The following is a 23,425-nucleotide window of genomic DNA, read 5'->3' as shown; positions in this document are numbered from 1 at the left end:
TAGTGTCAGTGAATGAGTTAATGCATACCACAATCTAGAGATTCCAGAGATGGGAGAAAAGAAATGGCAATGAGGAGGCACTAGCACAGGCACTCCCAACGGAATACAGTTCTAAAGCTAACCTTAAGAGAAGCTTCAGGCTTTTCAGTATTTTCTCCACTACTGTATATCATTTGTGTCCTTGGAAACTATAGAGTGACCTGGCAAATAAATCACCTCTATTGATTTTTTTATTCCTTTTTTCTTTTTTTCCCCCAAGGCAATTGGAGACATCACTCCCCATTTCTAACACAGAAGAAAAGCAATAGTTCATTATAAATTAGGAGAAGTCTCCCCCAAATCAGAAACATCTACATAGATATGCCTTAACCAAATCAGACTGCCACCAGCAGCAGACGCCAAAAACCCAACAGATTGCAGACCTGTGTTTCAGGCCCTAGATAGAAAAAATTCACCTGCAGTGTGCAGTGTAAATACACCGAATCACAGCTGCTAGCCCAGGATCAGGTACCCATCCCTAACTGCATAATGACTCGGCTGAGACACCCAGCACCACAAGACAGGTCTTATATGCAGCATTTAGCATTGCCAGTGGTGTGGGACCTGGGACTAAAAATGGGAAATGGGGGGGAAAACGCTGTCCTGAAGCACAGAAATGCACCTTCATGCTGCAAAGCACAAACACAGCCACCTCCCTTCCCTGACTACTTCTTCAGATGGGCTGGAGGCTCGAAACACTTGGCTTTGGAATGATGCCACGCAGCTCTAGCCCTTTTGGGGATGAAGGGAAGGAGGCAACACTGGTGTGCCAATGGCCATCTTTATTTGCATGTGCTCTGGGTAGCTGCGGACTGCCGTGACTCGTAGCACTTTAATCTCACTGCAGCTGGGTTAAGTCCACAGAGGGGCTCGGTGAGGATGGGAAGGGATGCAGATAGGAAACGTGCGATGGAAGGTCAGGAAAATGAAGGGGAGAGAATTACAGATGACAATGAACACCTGTGAAGTCCTGCACAGAGGGAGGAAGGGGAGGGGGGAGGGAGCTCTTTTTCGCCTCATACCTTGCGTTTCCGATCTGCCCTAGAGATTTTCCGCTGCCTTTTCCTTTCCTTCTCAAGGTTTCTCTCCCTCTCTTCAAGTTCAGACTCTCGAACTTTTTTAATGGAAGCAGCCGCATGAGCCATTTTGGAGAGGAAAACACTAGCTCCAAGGAAGCCGTTTCCACCACACAGGGATATCCAGGTGATTTATTCTTTCCGCAAGGACACTGGCTGCAAGCCAAACTTCACAGTGTAATCCACTGTTCCTCCTCCGGCACCCCAGAAAAGGTCACAGCCCTGCTCCAGCCTCCGCAGCACCCGTAACTCGGAAGCAGGAGAGCCACGTCCACGCAGGCAATGTGCAAAAGTCCTCGCAACTACACACACACAGCCAGAGAGCAGCCGGCAAATACCTGCAAGCAGGCTGAAACCACTTCAGCTTGGCTGCGACTGCAGGCGAAACTGAGCTTCAGACTTAGCTGGGGAGTTAAAAAAAACCCAAAAGGCGGGTGGGGGGAAAAAAAAAAAAAAAAAAAAAAGGAAGAAAAATTGTCCTTTAAATACACATCACCAAATTGGAAAGGTCTTTTGGGATTCCTCCAGATAGGCTGCGTTTTGTGACTGGGAGGAAGGCTCCACTTCAGCATCACCATCGGGTGGGGGAGGCGGCAGCTCCCTTCAGCTTCTCACATCTTTATGCAGGGTGGGAAGAAAATGGTGCAGTCTGACTTACTGACTTGCTGCTGCAACCGTCTGTGCTGGAGCCCAGCAGATGCTTTCCTGCTCTTCTCCTCCTCACGATCTTCCCATACTGCTGAGTCGGCTGGTAAGAAACCAGGAGCAAAAGCTGCCAGGCTCAGCGAGAGGCTCAGCCTGCTCACCTGCAGGCAGCGCGGAGAGCCGCCTGGAAGGGGCTTGCAATGTTCAAGTCCTCACTGTGCCTTTATGCAGCCACGTGAGGCTGCATCAGGAGAGCTGCGTTAAGCAGCGAACCAAACGCCGCGAGGAGGGGGACGCTGCTCGGGGAAGCACGCAGCGTAATCTGGGCTCAGCCTACCCTGCTCAGCTCAACCCCACAGAGGTAAAAATAATACCACCCAGTGTGCTGTTCATTATTATTCAACGTCAAAAGCTGCTTTCAGACACTTCCTAAGACAACTTACGAAGCCCTGCGTTGAAGATGGAGAATGATAATCGCTGTCGACCGACAGAGACAACGTGTTGTTAATTAGTCTCCCCCTTGTTCCCCCCCCAAATATCGTTTGGGTTTGGGACATTAATTCATAGCGTTAATATCAGAGACAGATGGGTCTGTCATTCCCTCATTGCTTATCCCCCTGCTAAAACCAGCATATCAAAGCTCTACCCCCGCCTCCCCGGGTAACTGTTACCACCATTAGCATCAAGCATTTATTCATCAAATTAGGACACACGTTGATAAAAACAGCCTTTGCATTAGTCCCTGGCAGACAGCTGATCACATTTCAACTCCCTCCAACACCACTGATCCGGCCTCTTCCAGGCAGGTCCAGAGGGAGAGGAGGACTGCGACGCTCCGACACAGCAGAGATGGTTCCATCCCTGGCTTAGCCCCCCCCCGCCAGGAGGTCATGGACAGCAGCACTAAAAATCACCAAATCAAAGAACCCATTCCCTTGGCCAGGTTTCCCTCTGCAATATACTCCTTGACTTCAGACTGAATTTGACTGAATGGCTGCTAAACCCGAGCACCATGAATTCCCTGTAACAGCACCACCACATCAGGAACAGATGTCCTGTGGGCTCGTTAAGTGACCCTAGCTCCTAGACCAGGTCTAATCCCGACTGCATGTTATTTTTGTACCCATAGAACTTGGTTGTTTTCAGTTCACATAGACCAAGACCATCTATTATTGCCATGGAACTATAATCATTAGGGATGGCTTGTGTTTTTACTATAAGGTTTCACTCCAAGAACTTCACAAATTTCAAAGACCAAGTTTTCACAAAGTACTTGTATATGGAAACTATGAAGCACTATAAAGGCATCTTTACAACCGGCATCTATTTTCTATTTGAGCCAGCGCTCTGTGTGTTCAATCAAAAATGTATTTCTCTGTTGGAAGACCTCAAAAGAAGCAGGGTACATAATGCCAGCCAACGCTTTTTCCAGCTCCTCTGTACATACAAGCTGATTTTCTCACAGTTGTTCCCATTTATGAGAAATTCGGTGACACAAAACTAATAGCTAAAACACAAGCAGTAGCTGCAACAACAGCCACCAGCGAAGTGAAACAGGTAGAGGCAGCCAAAGGGGTAAAATAAAGGAGAAAAGTGGATTCTTTAATAGAGCTGTAGCTTGCCTTGCCTTCTTAACATTGTGCAAACCTCACGGGTAGCATCACTTGTAAGCTAGAAACGAACAGCTGGTAATCTGGAAATCTTCCTTCCTGGTACAGAGAAAAAGCATTCATCTCCCCAACTTTTTCATGGGATCTTAAGGAGGAAATTTGAAAATAAGACCAAATGACAGGCCACCACACTTAAAAATCCTGGCCTCAGTATTTCCCAAAATCATGGGATCCCAAAATAAGGTTTCCTGAACGCACTGAACGCTTACGTCCTGATATGTAATGTACACAATAGGGTGTGATACGTAGGAGGCTTTATAGGAATTGTGGTTATTAAATGATCTGTCACCTTTTAATGATTGACACATGCAGGCTCATCAGCTCAGTCTCAAATAATTATTCTTTCCAAAAACTCACTTAAAAATTAATAAAGGACTTGATGTACTTTGTAACCCATGCTACACAGGAGAAAAAAAACAGATGCTTGAATTGAACAACTGGTGCCAAGTAAGCCAAAGCGAAATAGCAAATATTCTTTAGATCATCACTGGCAAAGACCAACTTCAGTTCTGTGAGTTCACTATTATGTCCCATAAACATCTTTCCCCTAACTTTCAATAGATCATTTGGAAAGAACATATCCAATCTGGGGAGAAGAATATAAAGTATGGATCACTTAATACTTGACACAGCTAATGTCCCTGCAGGAAAGCAGCATTCTGTTTTAAGATAGAAAGATTTTTCTAGCAAAAGTAGAAAATGGCTTGTCATTGCACTGCATACACAGATCTTAACAAAAAGAAATCTTTCTGCAGACAGCAGCCTGAAGGTGAAATTTTCAAGATTTGATCAGTAAAAATGGAGATTGAGCAATTTCCCCCTAAACACAGAAAACGCGTTGTGAAGCTCATACATAAGAAAAACAGAATATAGAGAGATGCTGCCACAAACGGTATGTAGGAGGAGAGTGGGAGAGTGGGCAGATGCACAACAACATAAAAAGAACACAGTACCAGAAAAACAGTGGTTTTTCTCTGAAAAGCATTTGTTATCATTACCTCTGAATGCAGAAATACGTAACTCGTGAGATTCAACAAATTCCCATCTGGGATATTAAAACTTATCAGACTTCAACCTGTACAGTGTCCTGCATGATTTGTGAATAGGCTCTGAGGCTAACCTCACCAGGAGATCCACAAATGTGTGGGTGCTTCATTAGGGTTATGGCTCCTATCTGCCTGCTTTACAAATTGGCATAAATCATTATTTTCCTGACCTGATCTCCTCAATTCACAATCTCCAGTTTTTGTTGTTTTAACCTGCTCCACCAGCTGAGACAGTAAGCTCCTGCACTGCAGTGCTTTATTTGCCACAGCTATGATCAGCACTTGGTTTTAACTGCCAGCTTTCGGGTAGAGAGACATGATTTAATGAGCAAATCAGCATTTTCTGTCTACAGAAACCTACTGGATGAAAATCGATGGTAATTGAGTACAAGAGGAGAGCATGTAAACAAGTGATTATCTTTCTTGAAGCATATCCACTAATAGGGGTCCATCTCAGAAAGATGAGGTTCTCTCCACATAAATCACGTGGGCAGTGCAAAAACAAAGTTAAAACCAAGCCTAGAAATAATGCCAAAAAAGCGTGACTCAAATCTGTTCTCATCATTCCCCAGAGTTACAAAAAAAAGGGAAGCAGCGATGGAGTGGGAAAAGCCGTTCAATGTCTCAAAGCCACAATGGAGACTGTTCTTTCCCATTCTAAGTTGCTGGCATGTTCAGGAAATAGGCTGGAAAGCAAAATTGGCTTTAATTAGCTAAAAGTGGGAAAGGGCTGTCCCAAGCAATAGCTTGAGAGGGATAAAAACCGGGTAATTCAACTTTTTGTCTAGCATTGCGGAAGACCCTTCTGGACAAGGCAGATCACAATTCTATGGGGGAATTAGGTTCCCTGCCAAGCGATGAGCTGCCTAACCTGCACGTGGTGGCTAACAAGTACATCTATGGTTATTTTGCAACCATACAACCACCGTCTCTGTCCTTACAAGTTGTGTGTTGATTTAAAATTCTCCTCCCTGCTGAAAGGCAGGACATGTCAGACCAGGCTGGGAGATGGGCACACGCAGCCTAAAACCAGGAGAGCACTGACTTGCAGAATTAGCTCACCTCTACCCACTCTCTGTTGTTATTCCAGCCAAGTTAAACGTCAGAGGTAGGCATCCTTGCCCCTCTAGTCAGGAAACTCTTCTCTGAACACTTTGTCTTGAGGGATGAGAATGGAGAGGATGGAATATTTTTGACAGGGACAAAAATATTTAGAGTGCCAGAGCAGCATGACAATATACTTAATTAAACTATTTAAAACAATTTGGGTGGATTGTGCGGGTTAGCATATTCAGCCATTTCCATATCTACAGAATTACATATTCCTAGAAAAGAAAAAAGGCAAAATAATTATTTTGGAAAGTAAAAGCACAAAACTAGCTATGGAAGTATACACTACATGTACAAATTGCCTCCTGCCTCATTTATTGTTTAATCAACACATTTATTACTCACTTACAGTAGCAACTGTCCTAATTCTAAAGGTACAGTGACCCTGGAAGTGAGTTAGCAGTCATGTATCCATACTGCATAGGTTTCATTTTATATTTTCCTGAAAGAAAAAAAATCTTAGGGTTAAAAAAGGGCTCTATACTCTCTCATTCTCATGTCACTGAATATGTGAACACAATGTGTTCCAGAAAGCTCTAGGCTGGCAATTAGTGTCACTGAACTGGTACTGAAAAGATGCTATATAAAACCATGTTCTGGCTTTTTTCTGCACCTTGATTACCTCTATTTTATTAACTGAAAGGAGGCAAAGAAGAAGAAGATATTTAAAAGGGCAAGTCATGGCACATATGTTAATAGACATAAGAGCAGTCTTTATGTTTTCCCCTTCTTTTCTGTTATACCACCTGGATGTAATTCACAGCACTAACACATTGAGTGGCCAGTGCTCAAAACTTAACCACAGGTGACACAGTACTATTTGCAACACCACACCCTTCCTTGCACAGCGGGTTTCTGTCTTGAAGGGGCTCAGTTCAACACTGACAAACTTTAAATGTAATGAATAATTACATCAGAAAAAAAAAAAAAAAAAAAAAAAGATACTGTTTAGCTACCTTCACCTTGAAAGAGTTACTGAAAATATTCATCTACTCTTATAAAATGTATTTTTCATGTGTTGAAGATGAAGAAACTGAGATAGTATGGTTACATGTTTGGTCCTAAGAACATAAGAACAATCACTGTAGGATGAGACAAACTCAGATACCTAGCAAAGTGTAGAAGGCAGCAAACATCTCTGTTATTTTTAAGTGCTCTCCCAGCTTCTGGTCATTTCAGACTGATGAACATATGTGCTAGACATAGCAATTTATGTAGTCATCCTCACAGGCTGTTTTCCATGAACACGTTCAGTTTTTCTCTGAACCTTTCTGAATTTCCAGCATCCACGACATATTGAGGCAGAGTTCTGCAGCTTAACTACACATTCAAAGTACCATTGTCACAAGCAAGAGCTTACAGATCCGCAAAGGCGGCAGGATAAAATAATTCCTATTTTCAAACCAGAAAAGTCCTTCCAGTCATCCTTTATTACTTTCCAAGCTGTGCCATGACAAAGCAATGTTTTGTACACACCACCAACCTTCTGAACACAGAGAACAGGATTTAGAAAAGCCCTTCAGAGACTGATGCCTCTGGTTTAAATAAATATCCCAAATACGAGGTAACGACAGTGTCCAGCTGTGACAAAGTTTGCAATTCAAGAAGTAGGGGTTTTTAATCAGAATCCTAAATAAACTAGAGATAGACATTTCTGGCAAGGGTGCCCATTTTGCAGTCTTCTGATGACAGCTAAGTTGCATTGATTCTAAATATCGCTCCACTTATTTTAGTTCTCCTATTGATTGAAAATATTGACGTCACATTCTATTTTAACTAGAGTCAAACAAGGCCTCACCCAACAGCTCACTAAAGGCAACAGCAGACATTTTATTGATTTAAATGGACTTTGGATCGGGACCACAATCATTTAATTCAACACTGCAATGCACCTTCTCATCCTCCTTCCTGTCCTGGCCTTCCTGCCCTACCTTCTGTCATCTTTGATTGTTGTGTTGGGTTTTGATCTTGTGGGGACAGAAGCTGCTATTAATGCAAAGAAGGAGCCGAGGAATCATCCTGAAGGTGCTGCAAATCTGACATCCCTGATTCCCACAACACTCAGGGTGTTCCTTGGGCTGCCTCCTAACGCTCCCTGGTCACTGCACTCACGTCTGCTGGATCTGCTGCAAAGGGGCTCAGACGCTCACCCATGCAGGGCCCATCACCTCTTGCAGGGCCCATCACCTCTTGCAGGACCCATCTCTTGCTCTGGGCTCTGCTCTGATAATAACGCAAGAGGGGCCACCCCAAGCTGAGAGCAGGGCAGCTGCTGGGCTCTGCATTCAGCCTGCCTCCTCCCCAGCTACCTTCTAGTGCCATGGACAAGTGCTCCAACACCCTGAGGGAATGCTCCTTCCCAAATCCCGTGAGGTGCATACCTGCCTCCTCTGTGTGACTAGATGCAGTCTCTCTAGCTGGAAGACAAGGCGGCTGAGGGGAGTGGCTAAGGCTTTAGAGCTTTTGATTTTTATGATAAAAGTAAGTATTTGAAATTTTTTTGATTGAACGCCTTCCCATACAATGATCTGGCCTGTTCTCAGAAATCTTTTTCCCTCCTTTTCTTCTGAGCATTTGCATTATAATCAGGTACTGCTGAATTACATCAGCTGTGAGAGACGGGTCCTATTTCAAGCTCAAGGGTAAGTATCTGAGAAAAAGTCACAGAAAGCTAGTTATATGCTGAAAGCTACTTGCCTATATTTCACTCGTGTCCCTGATGGATCAATCCTACCACTTGTGATTAAAAAGTCCTATTTGTTTTCCCAGAAACCAGGGGAGTCTTTCCAATGAGCTGTCTCAAGAGTCAAAAGGAGGGCTCCTTATTCTAACCTCCCTGACTTATCTGATGTAACAGTTCATTACGTTCAGAAATTATCCTGTTACAATAATGTAGCTGGACTACAGCGTATAACCAATTTAACAGGAACATTTGCTGATCTGGAAACAGAATTCTGTTACCTCAAAGCTAAGTGCTTCAGGGTGATGTAAATAAAAAAAAAAAAAAAGCTTCACAAATTATAAGAATACAACGAATAATTATGCCTGGGCAACATGAGCATATAACAGAAAAACTGACTTGGTTGCCACTGTATCAGAAGCCTGTAAGCCAGCGTGACCCAGATCTCATCCACTTTAAATCCTTCCAGTTGCGACCTAGATGCTGCACATAATCAGCTCTGCTTAAGCATCCTTGCTGTTACGTGTAAAAGTGTGCCTGCACCTTATAGTGTTGGTCCAGGTCACATGGATTCACATCTGAATGGGCCCTGTCTGCCCTGAATTAAAAGTCTATGTGTCCCTAGATGTCAAAACAAAAGCTTGAATGATTGCTACTTATACAAATACTATTATATATGTATGTATTTGTATATGTAGCCACCTGACTCACAAAATGAACCTTCCAAAATTAAAAATTACCCACAAAATAAACAACTGCCTTTCACAGTTTGTTTCAGTTTGCAAAGTGTGGAAGAAGAACAGTATGACGAAGTGATGCATCTTTATATTTCTGTCTACTACATATATACTATCTAAAATGGCATTTCTATCACTGACTTACCATCAGGACTAATGATATGGTTAGATTTCACCTACCCACCTGTAATTAGGCTTGGAACCTGAATGCTTAGGCCACAATAGTGGATATCAAAAATAAAGTCAGTACACCTAACCAATCCTAAGAAAGATTCTAACTACACCATTTCTAAGATACATCAGTAATAATGTGCCGTAAGTATCAACCTAGAGAAGTCTAGTATACCTGCTCTAAAGCCAATAATGCTATTTCCCTTCTCTTTTGCTTGGTTGATGTAATAAAAACATAAAGAACAGTTAGAAAATGCATTGCTTCACCAAATACTTATAGCAAAGAAGTGTATCATTTAAGACATCTTTCAAGCATGTTTTCCCACTGCTTACAGCAAGAAAAGATCTATCTGATACTCATTGATAAAAACACAGGATAAAATTTTCTATGAAGGATTCTCAAAGAGCTCTCAAAGACTATTTTTAGATAGTCCCCAAATTAACAACCATATTAAACACATGAACATACTAAACCCTTCTTCTAAGCTTGATGTTTTTCCACCTGTTCCTCATAAAAGAAAGAACTTTGATATTCCTTTCCTTTTAGAGTCTCTCCCCCCTCCCTAAATACCTTCAGAGGTCCCAATGTCTGATCAAACCAATATACAGAATAGCGTTATTACTGATGGCATACTGAATTCCTCTGGCCTACAGCCAAACCGTGCTGTTAGCACCAGCCAAACCGTGATGTTAGCACACGTATATTTGGCAAGGACAGAAAATAACGATGGGAGGGATTTACTACAGTGTGACTCCCAAGGACGAGAGCTTTCTGCTCCTCCCAAGCGCCTTCAGCAGGGCTGGCTAGAGGCGTATTTGTGCGTTCTGGAGAGAGCGCAGCCGGCACAGCGGCGGTGGGACCATGGAGAGCGGGCGGCAGGGCGGTGGTGGGACCATGGAGAGCGGCCGGCGCAGCGGCGGTGGGACCATGGAGGGTGGGGTGGCAGTGCCCTGGAGAGCGGCTGGCACGGTGGTGGGACCATGGAGGGTGGGGTGGCAGTGCCCTGGAGAGCGGCTGGCACAGCGGCGGTGGGACCATGGAGGGTGGGGTGGCAGTGCCCTGGAGAGCGGCTGGCACGGTGGTGGGACCATGGAGGGTGGGGTGGCAGTGCCCTGGAGAGCGGCTGGCACGGTGGTGGGACCATGGAGGGTGGGGTGGCAGTGCCCTGGAGAGCGGCCGGCACGGCGGTGGGACCATGGAGGGTGGGGTGGCAGTGCCCTGGAGAGCGGCCGGCACGGCGGTGGGACCATGGAGGGTGGGGTGGCAGTGCCCTGGAGAGCGGCCGGCACGGCGGTGGGACCATGGAGGGTGGGGTGGCAGTGCCCTGGAGAGCGGCCGGCACAGCGGCGGTGGGACCGTGGAGGGTGGGGTGGCAGTGCCCTGGAGAGCGGCCGGCGTGGTGGCAGCAGTGGGACCAGTGCCATCGAGAGCGGCCAGCCACCAGGCCAGGGCTGCCGCCGCCTCCCGCCCCAGGCAGGCCAAGCAAGGAAGTGTGCAGGAAAGCAAGCCCAGAGAGTTGGGAACCGCTGGGGACACGGCCTGGTTCCCTTTGTACGTACGTATCTATGTGCACTGGGAACTGCTGGCCAGCTGGGCCATCTCCCATCCAAAGTGGACCCCAGCGATCAATGGTGCCGACGGCACACGGCGCCGCTCTGAGCTAATGGCCCCGAGCTTCTGCTCACCTGCAAAAATCCTCTGCCCAGACGCTGCAAGTGCAGCAAAGAGAGCACGAGGAACCTTCACCTTTCTAATGAAATATTTTCATCAGTGCTGAATTCTAGATCTAGAAAACAAATAATAAATTTGGGCTAAAATCCTAAGTCTAGAACAGCTGAAAATTCTGATTTCAAAATGCAGGAAAGGGAGATCTGATTACTGTGACATACGCTTATTTCTGTTGAAAACATGGAGACGAGCTATGCACAAAACATTCAGTGCTGTATTTCCCACCACGAGCACCTAGGGAAATGAACGGCAAATGATCCCCCTCTCCTGGTCAAGTAATGCTAAGGCAGCGATAGATTCACATTTCAAGACATTTCAGCACTACAGCAGCCCAAGCGCAAAGTTTTGGGATGGCTAAAAAAGGCCACTGCTTCAAGTGTAAATGCTGCAGTGAGCGTCCAGGTTCATGTATTTAGTATTTCAGGACATCAACCGTAATCTTTATCCGTAGTCATATTTTCCCATGTAACTTCCTATACAGCTCTGAAACAGCTTCCGAGGATGGCTGGATAGTTCATTAATTAATGAACTTGTAAATTCCCCTAAAGCAGCATGCTGCTGAAAACAAGATGAAATGCACTAACACCGATCACCAAGAAGCAGTAAAGGACTAACTCCATGAGAGAAAGGTCCTATTTTACAGATTCTGCCTCCATCCCACTGCCCTACTACCAGTTACGATATGGTAGACCAGGATGAGACAGAATAAGATGTTCTCTGTATCACATACATCACAAAATCCTTGGTGGCCCAGAGGTACAGACTCCTGGGGAATTTCTACCGAAAGCACCTGACAAGATCCTCTGCTACCTCAGGGGCATTTGATAAAGAAACATTTTCCTTATGTGACAGATAAAAGTTAGAAAACAAGATCTAAAGACCGAACCCAGCAACAGGCCATAGTCCCCTGACCAGGGTACAACCCGCTGCTGAAGGGCCCTGCCTCATGAGCTTCTGCTCATCTTGCATTCATAGTTTACATTCTTCAGTAAGCACTTGCCAGGTGGCCTTTTAAAAGCGTTTCATGATCTATTAAAGATATCTGTTCTAAAGTATAGGAATTTTTAAACAGTCATTTTTGAGTCAGCTGAAGACATACATTCCTCAGAAATCACAGGGGATGTAAGCTTATTGTCCTTCTGACTTAAAAACATAATGTAGACCTCACCTTCAAAACACTAGCCTTTTATCTTGTCCTTCCTAAAAGTAATACTGTAATATAATTTTTAACTTCCAGGCCCCTGGTCATGGAACTGTATAATGAAAAACTCGTCACAGACACAAAAAAGCACGCGAGACCACTGCTATCACACATACGTCCAATATCTACAGGCATTGCAAGGGCTACGGAATGTAATTTTCACTTTTACATTTACTTTATATTCTATATTAAGAATCCTACTTATTTTTAATGGCTAGTGGTTCTGCAGCATTCAGACATTTAAGAGACCAATTCTGGCTGTAGGGAATTTACTACAATCAGTTTGAATGGTCTGTCAAGAAGCAGCTTGGCTTCCTGTCAAAGGGACTTTCAGATCACCTCCACAGTGCTGCGCTTGAGAAGCACAGATGTGGCCCGCAGTAAATTATTTTCTTACACTGACAGATTGAAATGATTTGGACAATTGTATCACTGATCTGTTTAAGTGTGCTAGGCCAGAACTGTGTTCACATGGAGCTGAAGAGGCTAGGTCTGATTCGGAATTTGTATTGAAGACAAAAAAATTCTAGATCTGAAGCTAATTTGCACAGGCAATTCTATGGCTCAAGCTAAACACGAGAAAGTGTATTTGATGCACAGCTTTTTCTTTTACTGTGAAATCTGTACCACCAGGTAAAAGGGCTTGTCCATAACAGTGTGCTTGCAGTTATGTGAGAGAAAACACTCCCCAGAATCAAGAGACGTGTCTGACACACCGAAAGGCATACATTACCACAAATTTGTTCCTGCAGTGCCTTCAATTTCCATTAATCCCTGAGGAAGATGAGGATGAAGAGCTTATCTTCTCAAACAACTAACAAGAATGGGTCCCAATTCATAGCTAAGAATAAAGGCTTCACTGTCTAGATCAATCATCATCTTCACTTTAAAAGCAGGGTCTTCTTAAAAGGAATAATTTCTGAAAAACACTTTGTGACTTCTTGGGAGCCTTGGGAATAAAGACCTTAGAAAAAGGGAGCTGTCTGAACCACTTTCCCAAACAACTGCTTGCTATTATGGAGATTTGAAAATGCATTGCAGAGATCATTACCAAAAAATGTATCTCTCAAAAGTATACTGTAATTTAACATGCCTGACATAATTGTAAGCATTGCTGTAACTCAACTGAGTTCATCGAATGAACCCCCTTGACTATCACTATATACTTGGCAATTTTACATTTCACCAAGACAGCAGCATTTAAAACAATGAATAAAGAGTATGGCAATTTATCCATTTCCTCTACCTTACACTGAAAAGTCAAAAATGGGATGCTTTACCTTGAAGCCCTGTAAGTTTGCAACGTGTAAAACGAGATGCTCCCAAAGAGCATACACAGATTCTTCGAAAAAGAGACATCTGTCTGATTGTAGTTAAATTGACGGTGAACCATGGCTGGAATGAACTAGAAACATTTCTGCAAAAATCCAAGCAAAACTGACCCTGCACTGCCAGACCAGTTCAATTTGAACTCGCCATATCAGATAGCATGTATCTGGCAAAAGGGCAGATGACTTATTCACAGGGGTTAAAGGTGTGCTCTACACTGGAAAGGGGTAAAGACTGAAAATAGAAACTGCACCTTAGAAAGGAGGACAAAAAAGAACTGTAAGTGTCTCAGTCTAGACAAAACACATATTTCATCCCAGGCTTTCCCTCACAGCTCAATTTATCATTCTTAAGCTCTTGCAAAGACCAAAACAAGCTCCTATCTCCCCAACACACAGCACTGGATTACAGGCAGCAGTTTAATTCCACTCTGCCATGTCAGCGCTCCTGATGTGCCTGCGAGGAGAGCGCTGAGCAGAGGCTATCCTCCTTCCTCTTCACGGAGCTGCCAGACCAAAAATACTGTTCAAGACATGCAGGTTCTTCTGAGGACATGAACAATTACGGCAGAGGAGTTCCGAAGCGGTACTTTACTGGATTGTTTGGAAAAGGCAGAAGCTGGACCTGCCAGTAAGAGATAGAGTCAAACACTAGCTAACGTTTAGCACACCAGGGGATGTGAGAAACCTAGATTCAAAATCCCAGGTGTCCTATCACCTGAGTGAATGAATGGCCCAGTTAAAACACGATTGTTTATGTCAAGTAAAACAGCTCCAAAAAAAGAGGAACGAGCTAGTCAGGCACTAATATATTCATTTGGGACTTCAGAAACCTCTCTGAATCAAAAATTACCAAGTAAAGCCTTACCCACCAGTCTTCCCATGGGCACTCGACAACACCGTGCAGCGGAGCATGCCGTCGAAGCACTGAGTCAGCCCAGTTGTCTGCATGGTAGAGCTGCTGGTCAGGCGTACGAGCAGGAAAGGCACATCAGCACACCCTGCCCTCTCTTTCAGCTGGGTTAATTTGTAGCCTTGTGCTGACATGCTTAGCTGGTCTCTGTTGGTGCTGGCTTGAAGGTCACTGCATCACCCACCACGGCACAATGCAGAGATAACCGGAGACATCATCTTTTACATACTGAAGGAAATATTTGCAAACTTCCTAAATAGAACAAACAAATATCTAGGATTCACCTCTCCATAACTGCAACTAGCCAGCAAAGAGGATTTACCAGTCCCTTCTACTCCTTTAGTTGTCATTTCTTTTCTTTGAGGACACAAGGATGCATAACCAAGTGCTTTCTTAATAAAATTAAGTCTTTAACTCACCAGCTGAGACTGAGATTTGTGTTTGGCTAACAATGAACAATACTCAAAACAACAGGAAAGCCTATGCTGTAGTAAGTATAGAGTTACGTTTCTCCAATACTAGTAGGTTCAGATCCTACAAGATCTGAAGAGTCTAAATACTTTTTAATTCAGGGAGGTTAAAAAAAAAAAGTCTGAGTTCAGAGAGAAGCACTACTGTGAACTTAAACAAGGGCAATTCTGTTGCCAGGCATTTCAGAGCCGTTGCGTGTTCTTCTGTCTGGCTCACAACATTCAAGTCCCCCCTCAACACGTTGCATTCCTACAGAGACAAAATGCCCACAGAGCAGAAGCAAGCATCTCAAACCCAAGCAGATACCAGGGGTGTGTGAACTCCACTAGCTAAGCAAAACTCTAGTCTCAGATCCACACTGGTCTTTACTGAGCTAAAAGACAGTTTCCAAGTGGTCTTTGGTCCCAGGCCCTGGAAAAGCAAGCTTCCCCTCTTATCCTTCCACAGCTAAAATAGAATCTGCACGCTCTCAAGAGGTAAGGTTTGTGAGAAGGAATGGTCTACCTGGGAGTTTTCACCACAACTAGAATTGCAGAAGCATACCCCAGCTGTCCCCTGTTCCTCACTCTAGAAGCTTACACCCCAAGCTGCGTTGAAAAAACTGAAAGATTAATCATTTGCATCATCCTTGCATGTATATAATTTTGAAGAATTACTACTAAAATTAAAAAGGAGATGTAGAGGGGTATTGCAACCCAGCAGAGGACAGCATCATATATAGCAGTGATGTACTGTTGCATTTTACACAGGAATATTAGGTCTGTGCCTTAGGATAAGGAAGTTTAGACTTTGAAATGGCCTTACACTCTCACCAGATATAACAGTATGTTACCTGTATTTTTACGTAAGAGAGACAAGGGGCAGCAGCAAGGAACCCCTACGTACTGACTGTGACACTGGCCCCCTCCCCTGCACTGCTCCGGGAGGGCAGAGGAGTCAGGAGTGAAGTTAATCCTGGGAAGGGGGAGGAAAGGTCTGCTTTATGCTTGCCTCTGTGTTTCCCACTGCCCGAATCTATTTTAATTGGCAATAAACCAAATTCTTTTTCCCTGGGTAGAGCCTGCTGCCCATGACGGTAACTGGAGCAGCCAGCTCCGGCTGAGCACCACACGGTGGCACTCCTGCCCCGGCTGTCCCCAGCAGCCACAGCTCGCCAGCCTCAGACCTCCGTGCTGGGGTGATCTAAGGAAAAACAGGCAGACTACCTGACCTCCAAGACGCCAGCATTTCAGTCTGGCTGGAACTGCAGTAACAGGCTTTGATAGAGTTAATACGGTTTAATAGCTTAATACAGTTTAGAACAAGAAAAAGTTGTCTGCTGCCTGCCATAAAACTGAGGAGAGGACTTGATGGTGACACCCGAGGTATTTTAAACACGCGGATCTAAGGAAATCCTGCGGGCAATGCCCCGACCTCCTGGCAGCAGGATGGTGCTGGTCTCGCCAGCCGGTGCCCGGAGCTCCCCGGCAGCGGCTGCGTTTCCCTTCTACACGTCTTACGCAGCAACAAGCACAAATGGTGGCACACACCTCAGCATGCTGCTCGTCACTGCCATCCCTTAAATTAACCTAGCGTTCATTTTGGTCTACCAGATGCTCACAAACAGGACTAGGCCATACGACCTCGACACGTATGATTTTACATCATGTTTTGGATTGACCGTTCTGCTTTCCCCACCCTCTGTACCACGCAGGAAAGAACAGAGCACCTCTTGCTTTTTCGCCCCATGGTACGTTTCTCATTTCTCCAAATCTGCTACTCCATCGTGGTTTAATACTGGTGCATCAAGGAGGTTACCTCATACAAGCTATGGTGTAACTCTGTACATAATATTTAGAGGAGCATTCAACTTGAGAGTTCCCACGTGAGAGAGAACAGCGCGGGGTTTCTTGCCTATCATCAGCAGAAATGCATTTGGGATTTAATGCTGTCTTTTAACACACAGGAAGGACAAAGCTTCCACTTTCAAATGCAAAATATATTCCTTTTAGCCATCAACACAGGTGTCTCACAGAATGGTGTTTGCCACAACCTAATCATCTCCCAGAGTCAGAGAGAAAACCGTACCCAGTGGGGATAAAGAAACTACAGTAACCCTTGAAAAGACTCCTGCTGTCTTTTGCTTTGTATGATCTTAGATTAGCTGCTGCTGTGTAGTCATGTATAAGGGGAATATTTCTGAATTAATCACACGTCAAATTGCACATGTGTGCCAGTACAGTCACTTCAGCTGTCGTTTTGTTCAGGAGAATACAAGAAATCTGATTATTGGTACTTTGCCCTTTAGTTCCTTCACCCCAAATCATTGCTCACTGCTGGTTTAACCTGTTCCAATGCTGAGAAAAGCAGGAACATCTGCAACAGAAACAAAAATTTGTTTGGCAGTATTCTACGTACGGTCTCACCTCCTACAACATCTTGAACTACATAACATGTACTTAACCTAGCACCACAATAGAAATGCAACAAGGGCGAGACGTGTGGGGGAAGATGCAGATGGTAGCCTAGGAGAAGAGTGAGGGGGCTGTGGAAGAAATGGTATCAGACGGGAAACGACGCAAAATCCTATTAATTTTAAGAAGCATAAAGAGGCACGCCTACAGACATTTTTCTTGTGTGATCTCTGCATCATTACAGGCTCAAATGGGAAAATAAGCCCAGAGCTCTGGGAGCTGAACAGTGGGTGTTCGCTGCGAAAAATGAGAGCCACGAGGCTCCTTGACAAGACTCCTGGAGTTGCTCTTTGCTGTTCTTTCTTGGGAGCCTTTCAGTCAACTGTATGACAAAAACCCCGATGAATGACGGCAGATCCAAATTCCACGTTTACTCTTTTTTTGTGAAGAACATTGCTACGAGAGCTTGTTGTTAATAATAATAACTGCTGTGTATCCTACCTATCTGGACTAATTCAGGAACTTACAGAACAGGAAGTCTGAAAGCCAGACTACCAACTTTTGTAGAGAATGTTCAAACAAACACTTTTTGCATCTGTCCTCTAGCCCGAGGTGCATGAAGTGGCATGTAGTGCAAGATCATTTAGGTTGCAAAGACAAGTACTTAAAATATAAAAAATTCTTAATTACAACCATAATCTTGACTTAACCACTTTATGTGCATGTACTACTGTGAGACAATCTGTAATTAAGGATCACATATTATATATTCATGAGACCTCTGCCTCATTCAGTAAGTAGGTCCAGGCAACGTGCACTTAAAAAGCAGAGCTTTGAGCACTTACTTTCTCCTTGATGCTCAATCAGTGGCAAAAGGACTTTCATTGTGCATGATAAACTTGATTCCTGAAGATGAAATTATTAATTTTCTCTTAAGCCTTTCTGTAGTTCTCTCTGGTTTTGATATACATGTGTGCGTATATATATCTGTAATAAGTACTAATGAATTTATTTTCAAGAACAGCTTGTGAAATGAAAGGCACTTAATCACCAATTTACAAGGCCAAATGTATCCTCTAATTTCTAAGCAGAAACACTTCGATTCTTATTTTTCGGTGTATATATATATATAACCCATAGCATTTATAATTCAGAAATGACATTTCTATTGGCTTCATTTGCTATAATGGATGCTCAGTATTTTTACAGGTAGGCCAGGAATCCCAAGTCAAGCTGTCAGATAAAAGGAGGGAACACATAACTGCTGCCAGCCCTTGAAAACCTGAGTTTTCCGATGTGAGCATTATCACGCAGGACCTCTGAGAAAAACAAACTCAGAACCCACATCTCCAGGGCAGTGCTCGATTCCCTAAATGGCCAGCTCTCCTCTCTTCCCCAGGATCCCACATCTTAGCACAAACACCCAATTCTGAACACAGCCCAAGCAAGAATTCTGCCCTCCCCTGATTATTAAACTCTGATTCACATGTAACTCAGATCTAGCCTGTACCTCGAGTAAGTCGAAGATATTAAGGAAAAATAGTGCACAATACCATCACCAGAAATTTGTATCTGAGAACACACACCTTATTTCTGCCACTTCTTACTCTTTGTAGCTGTCCTCAGTCTTGTTCTTGGGAAGGGCTGAATGCGTACTAACACTATCACACCCAAAATACAAAGTGTCAGGGCCCTGTAACACTAGCCAGCATCAGCGTGGCACCCTTTGTACACATACCCAGATCGCACACAAGCACTGTGGAAACACAGAACGTGCCTTTGATGAGACAGTTTAAAAAAAAAACCTTACAGAAAGGGAACAATGAATCTGCACAGCAAGAGCTTATATTTTTCAAGAATTGCGCAGGACTTCAACCTTGCATATTCAGATAGTGGGGTCAAATTGCAGAGGTGAAAATTTTTTTGATTCCTCTGATAATCTATGAATCGTTGCAATGGATGTACAAAAAGATGAAGACAATGTCCCCTAATTAGCAGTTAGTTATCTCCATAGTAAGGGAACTTCTTGATCCAAATGGAGGGAAAATTTAACATTCCCATCATTAGATACAGGACATATGTCCTTTGTAAGTCTCCCTAGTTTAGGCCTCTCCCTCCTTATTCATGTATTCAGCAGCAAGCAAATTTCTTGAAGCTCCCCTGTGCCTCTCAGTATTTCTGAAGTCACAGGTAAACATCAGCCATCAGTAAGCACTGTACATAATGCCAGCCTGTTGCGTGCTTTCCAAACAAGCTCCTGGGCTCAAGGGTCATCTTCTGACATCTCCTTACGCCTTTGGGCAGTCAGTCTCATCTTCTTACCTCTTCCTCAATGCCTTATCCTTGCCACACAGCAGTATTTCCCCATAGCCCCGATCCCACGCAGGGTGTCGCTCTCCCGCACGCCTGCCCCCCCCCCCCCCCATCAGGCTTTTGATGAATCCACCTCCAGGCAGCGATTGGTATTTCGTAGAAAAATCAGTGAGCTCAGGAGCGAGCCTGCTTGGGCTCACGCTTTCTGAAGTCAAATACCTTCCCCTCTTCCCGGCAGCAGCGCGGCAGGGTGTGCCGTGTAGCGCAACACACACAGAATTCCCAGCGAGGGCAGCCGGGGACCCGCAGCGCTGCTGCAGCGTGCAAACCTGCGGCCAAAAGGCAGGAGCGTGCGAGCCAAGGACACGCTTCGTTTGCTGCGGTCGATACGGGCAGAGGGGTTCGGCAGAGATCAGCGACGGGCCGCAGTTCCGACTGCCACGTCCCTTCCCTGCCCCTGATTTACCACGGCATCATTCATGCCGGTTGGCGTGGATCCTTATTGCAGCGAGCCCCGGTCCCCATAGCAACAGAGCCTGTAATTCCGCCCGCAGAAACGCGAAGTTGGGCAAAACGCATCCTCGGGCGCGCTGCTGGGCTGCCAGCGGGCGAGCTGAGCGAGGTCTGCGGGATTTCCACCCTGCCTTTCCAAAAGGCCCTGCATAACAAATGCTTTGCTAAATCGATACGTGGCACTCCTGCAGATTTTGCAGATCTGCCTCTCGCAGCAAACACCGGCATGGTACGAAGTATAAGCACAGCGTGGAGGGACTGTCGGCCAGGAGCTGGAGAGGGAACAGACACTTGCAGGGCCTTTCTGGCTCAGCTGCTGATTTTCTATTTTCCTTCAGGCAAAACATATTGAAATTCTGTAAAAATACGTAGAATGATACATTCCCTGTAGTTTTGCCAAGCACTCCGATAACTTTAGCAGATAAACATGTCTACAAAAGTAAGAAACAGTTATCTGACAGCAGATGTGTTATTATTATATTAGCACACACAAAAAAAAAGATGAAGTGCCATGCACCTACCACCACACAGGTTAACTTTTTTAGCCAAGCCTCCACTTCTCACCAGTCTTTTTTTTCCCCTACTGTCCACAGCAAGCAGGGGGAAGAGAGTGAGTTTTCCCCTCTATCCAACACCATCCAGAACATCACGGTACTGAATATACATATTATACAGTATAACAAGCTCTCTACATTTCTTCTATTCCTTTACTTTCTCATAAACAGTCCGAGCTTCCACATAACTATTATAATATCATAACCTATAATATCATAACTATTTATAATATCATAAACCAAATTGTTTCACTGACAGCGAATAACAACATAGAACTTTTTTCCCCCGACAGAAGCTGTGCAAGTCCTGGTAAGGTTCCTGTATAATATACACTGATTTAAAATGTACTTGCAGTCCAGATTCTCTTGCCTTAAATATTATGTAAATTATTGTGTTTCTTTACCCATAGAAGCCTGTTTCTCTCTCTCTCCGTCTCTCTAGACACACACATAGACATATATATATAAGGGAAAAAAAAAAGTGTGCATATAGATGAAAAAACCTTGATTAAGTTCAGCATTCAAGGAGCAATAGTACTGTAACACTGAATAGGCCACACTGTATTAAGAGAACTCTGTGGTAATCCAGAGTAAGAAGCAGAGAATCCTGATCAAAGATCAGCCAAAATGTTCACATTATAATTTGGTCAGCTACAAAATGGTATCATATGGCTCACTGATCAGCAGATGAAGAAAACAAAAATAGTTGGCAAAATAAAGAATACCAAGATGACCCACATCCAGCAATGCACACTGGCAAATACTTAATCTTAAGAATCTTGGCAGTCTTAATCATTTTCTGAAAAAGGCTAGCTAAAGTACTTCTTAAGCTTGTGCCATATAAAACCCTATGAACTCAGTGAAATAAAACTATCAATCATTTTACTTATTCCAGTCTCTATAGTCATTGCACTCTTTTAAACTGCTCTATTCTACTTCACTTGGACACGTGGAAGATAGCAAAGCGTTTCATACACAGGGACTGAACATAAAACTGCTTATGACTAAGCTCTACCAAGCAAGGTTGATCTACAAGGAATTGTTTAAAAAATATTAAGCATTTCTTGTGGATTGGCAGTTTGTTAGGCACTACTCAAAATGCCAGTGTTGTCACTACTGTCCCAAAACGATTATGGCCCAAATTCAAGACCCAAAGTAAGATTTTAGAGTCTCATAAACAACAATGGTAATACAAGACTGGTATTAGATGACAAAGGCCAACGAATGGATACAACTCAATTGCAACAAGTTATCAGTAAAGTCTTGTTAGGAAAAAAAAAAAAAAAAAAGGAAAACTTAAAAAAAGACCAAAACTGAGATGTAAAGCAGCTTAAGAAGAGTGCAATATGGAGCCATAATAAAGCAAAAAAATTCCAGGCCATTTACCTAGAAGATATTGATCACAACTGGCACTCTGCATTCTGTGGCCAGAGGATTTATTGTGAAATTCACCTTTTGTTGCAAGAACCAAGGCTTTCAAGTCATTTTTAATCCTCCTAGCTGAAAAAATAACCTTCTAGGTATGAAACCACAAACAATACAGCAGTGTGACCCTGAGTGAACACATCACCCGAAACATTAGAGAGGTTTAGTTCCCTATTTGCTAATAACTTGTTAAACTTCAAAATGTAAAGTATGTTACTTTATAATATTTAAAAGTATAAATACTTTGCTGCCATGATTTTCACACAAGCATCCCAAATCCTGACCATTTCCCATATAATCCTTAGATTCATTCTAACACAGTCCACACAAAACTGCTTTATCAAGAACACAGTAATTTCTATGTTAAGACGACACTTCTGGATGTGCAGTGAGTGATGTAGTAAATTATCTGTATTTAAAATATTAAGCTTTCTTTGGCACTGTTTTCCAGAATATATTTTCATCTTTTATAAACACAGTCATTTACTGCCTTCAATCAGCAGGTGGATAGCATTCCCTTACGATGACAACTTTCTTTTCTTTTACCTGCATTTTAGGAACATTTTGGCAAACTTCTTCCCTAGTTACTTAGACCACAAATGAGGATAAAATGTGTCAGTTTGGGCTCCAGCTTTCCCTGTTCTATGAATTAATTCAAATGACATTACCTTCCTAAGGTAACTATCTTGAATTTGATGTTCAAAGAGGGAATAACTGCAGTGCTTTTCACCTTGCTGTCCTGCTCTGAGCTATGATGCAGTGAGCATCCTGTGGGGCCAATGGGGCTAGTAAAAGCCTCACAGTGGCAGCTCTCAGCCGTAGACTGTTTCACTGATGAAATGTTGGCTTTGTTCGCTCTTTGATAGCTTTCTTGACAGACTTGCGTTGATTGACACTGACAGTGTGTCCTGGGACTCTGTGATCTCTTTTTGCTTCTATTGAAACAGTATTTTTGCAGAGTATAAAAGCCACAGTTACTAGCCATCTGGTCTACTATAAGATCTGATTATGTGTTTTCCTAGACATGTCATCTCAACTGGAACAGCAACAGGCGATGGTATCATCAAGTGATACGCTAGATGTCATAGAAAAGGTCAATCCAAGGATTCCCGTAAGCAAAGTTCAGACCCAGGGCAAGAAGAATTAGAAAACAGCGTTCACGGGCTAACGGTTGATGTGTTAGAAACATAAAAGCACCGTAGTGCCACAAACATAAATAACAATAACAGACAAGAATGTGGGAAGGAACAATTGCAAGAGCGTCAATTATCCAGTTATACCAACTAAGCTGCACAGTTCACCAGACACACACATTTAGAGAGAGACTCTGGGGTGAAAGAAGAGGCTGATTCCTCAAGCAGGTGAGATGTGGGGAACAGTCCCCTGGACAGCAGGTAGTTAAGGAGGCATG

The 23,425-nt window shown here is 43.7% G+C and overlaps 1 protein-coding gene across 21 annotated transcripts in view; it reads right to left on the bottom strand.

Annotated features, from left to right (window-relative positions):
* The window catches only part of ANK2 (ankyrin 2), a 372,599-nt gene that overhangs the window by 195,421 nt on the left and 153,753 nt on the right, over positions 1-23,425 (bottom strand). For 6 of the 21 annotated variants that reach the window (XM_042796656.1, XM_042796670.1, XM_042796659.1 and 3 more), the window contains exon 1: positions 1,062-1,965. The exons of 13 other annotated variants lie outside the window; for them this stretch is intronic. In XM_042796656.1, the coding sequence (XP_042652590.1) occupies positions 1,062-1,184 (123 nt within the window). In that variant the 5' untranslated portion in view covers positions 1,185-1,965. Of the gene's footprint in view, positions 1-1,061; positions 1,971-23,425 lie in introns of those variants that run through there. 2 more of the 21 variants (XM_042796629.1, XM_042796630.1) reach the window with 1 other exon arrangement.

This window comes from Tyto alba, unplaced genomic scaffold, assembly GCF_018691265.1.
Source record: "Tyto alba isolate M040663 unplaced genomic scaffold, T.alba_DEE_v4.0 Super-Scaffold_23, whole genome shotgun sequence".
Classification (NCBI taxonomy): Eukaryota; Metazoa; Chordata; class Aves; order Strigiformes; family Tytonidae; genus Tyto; species Tyto alba.
Note: the sequence above shows the minus strand (reverse complement) of the source record. Positions and strands in the feature narration are given on the sequence as shown.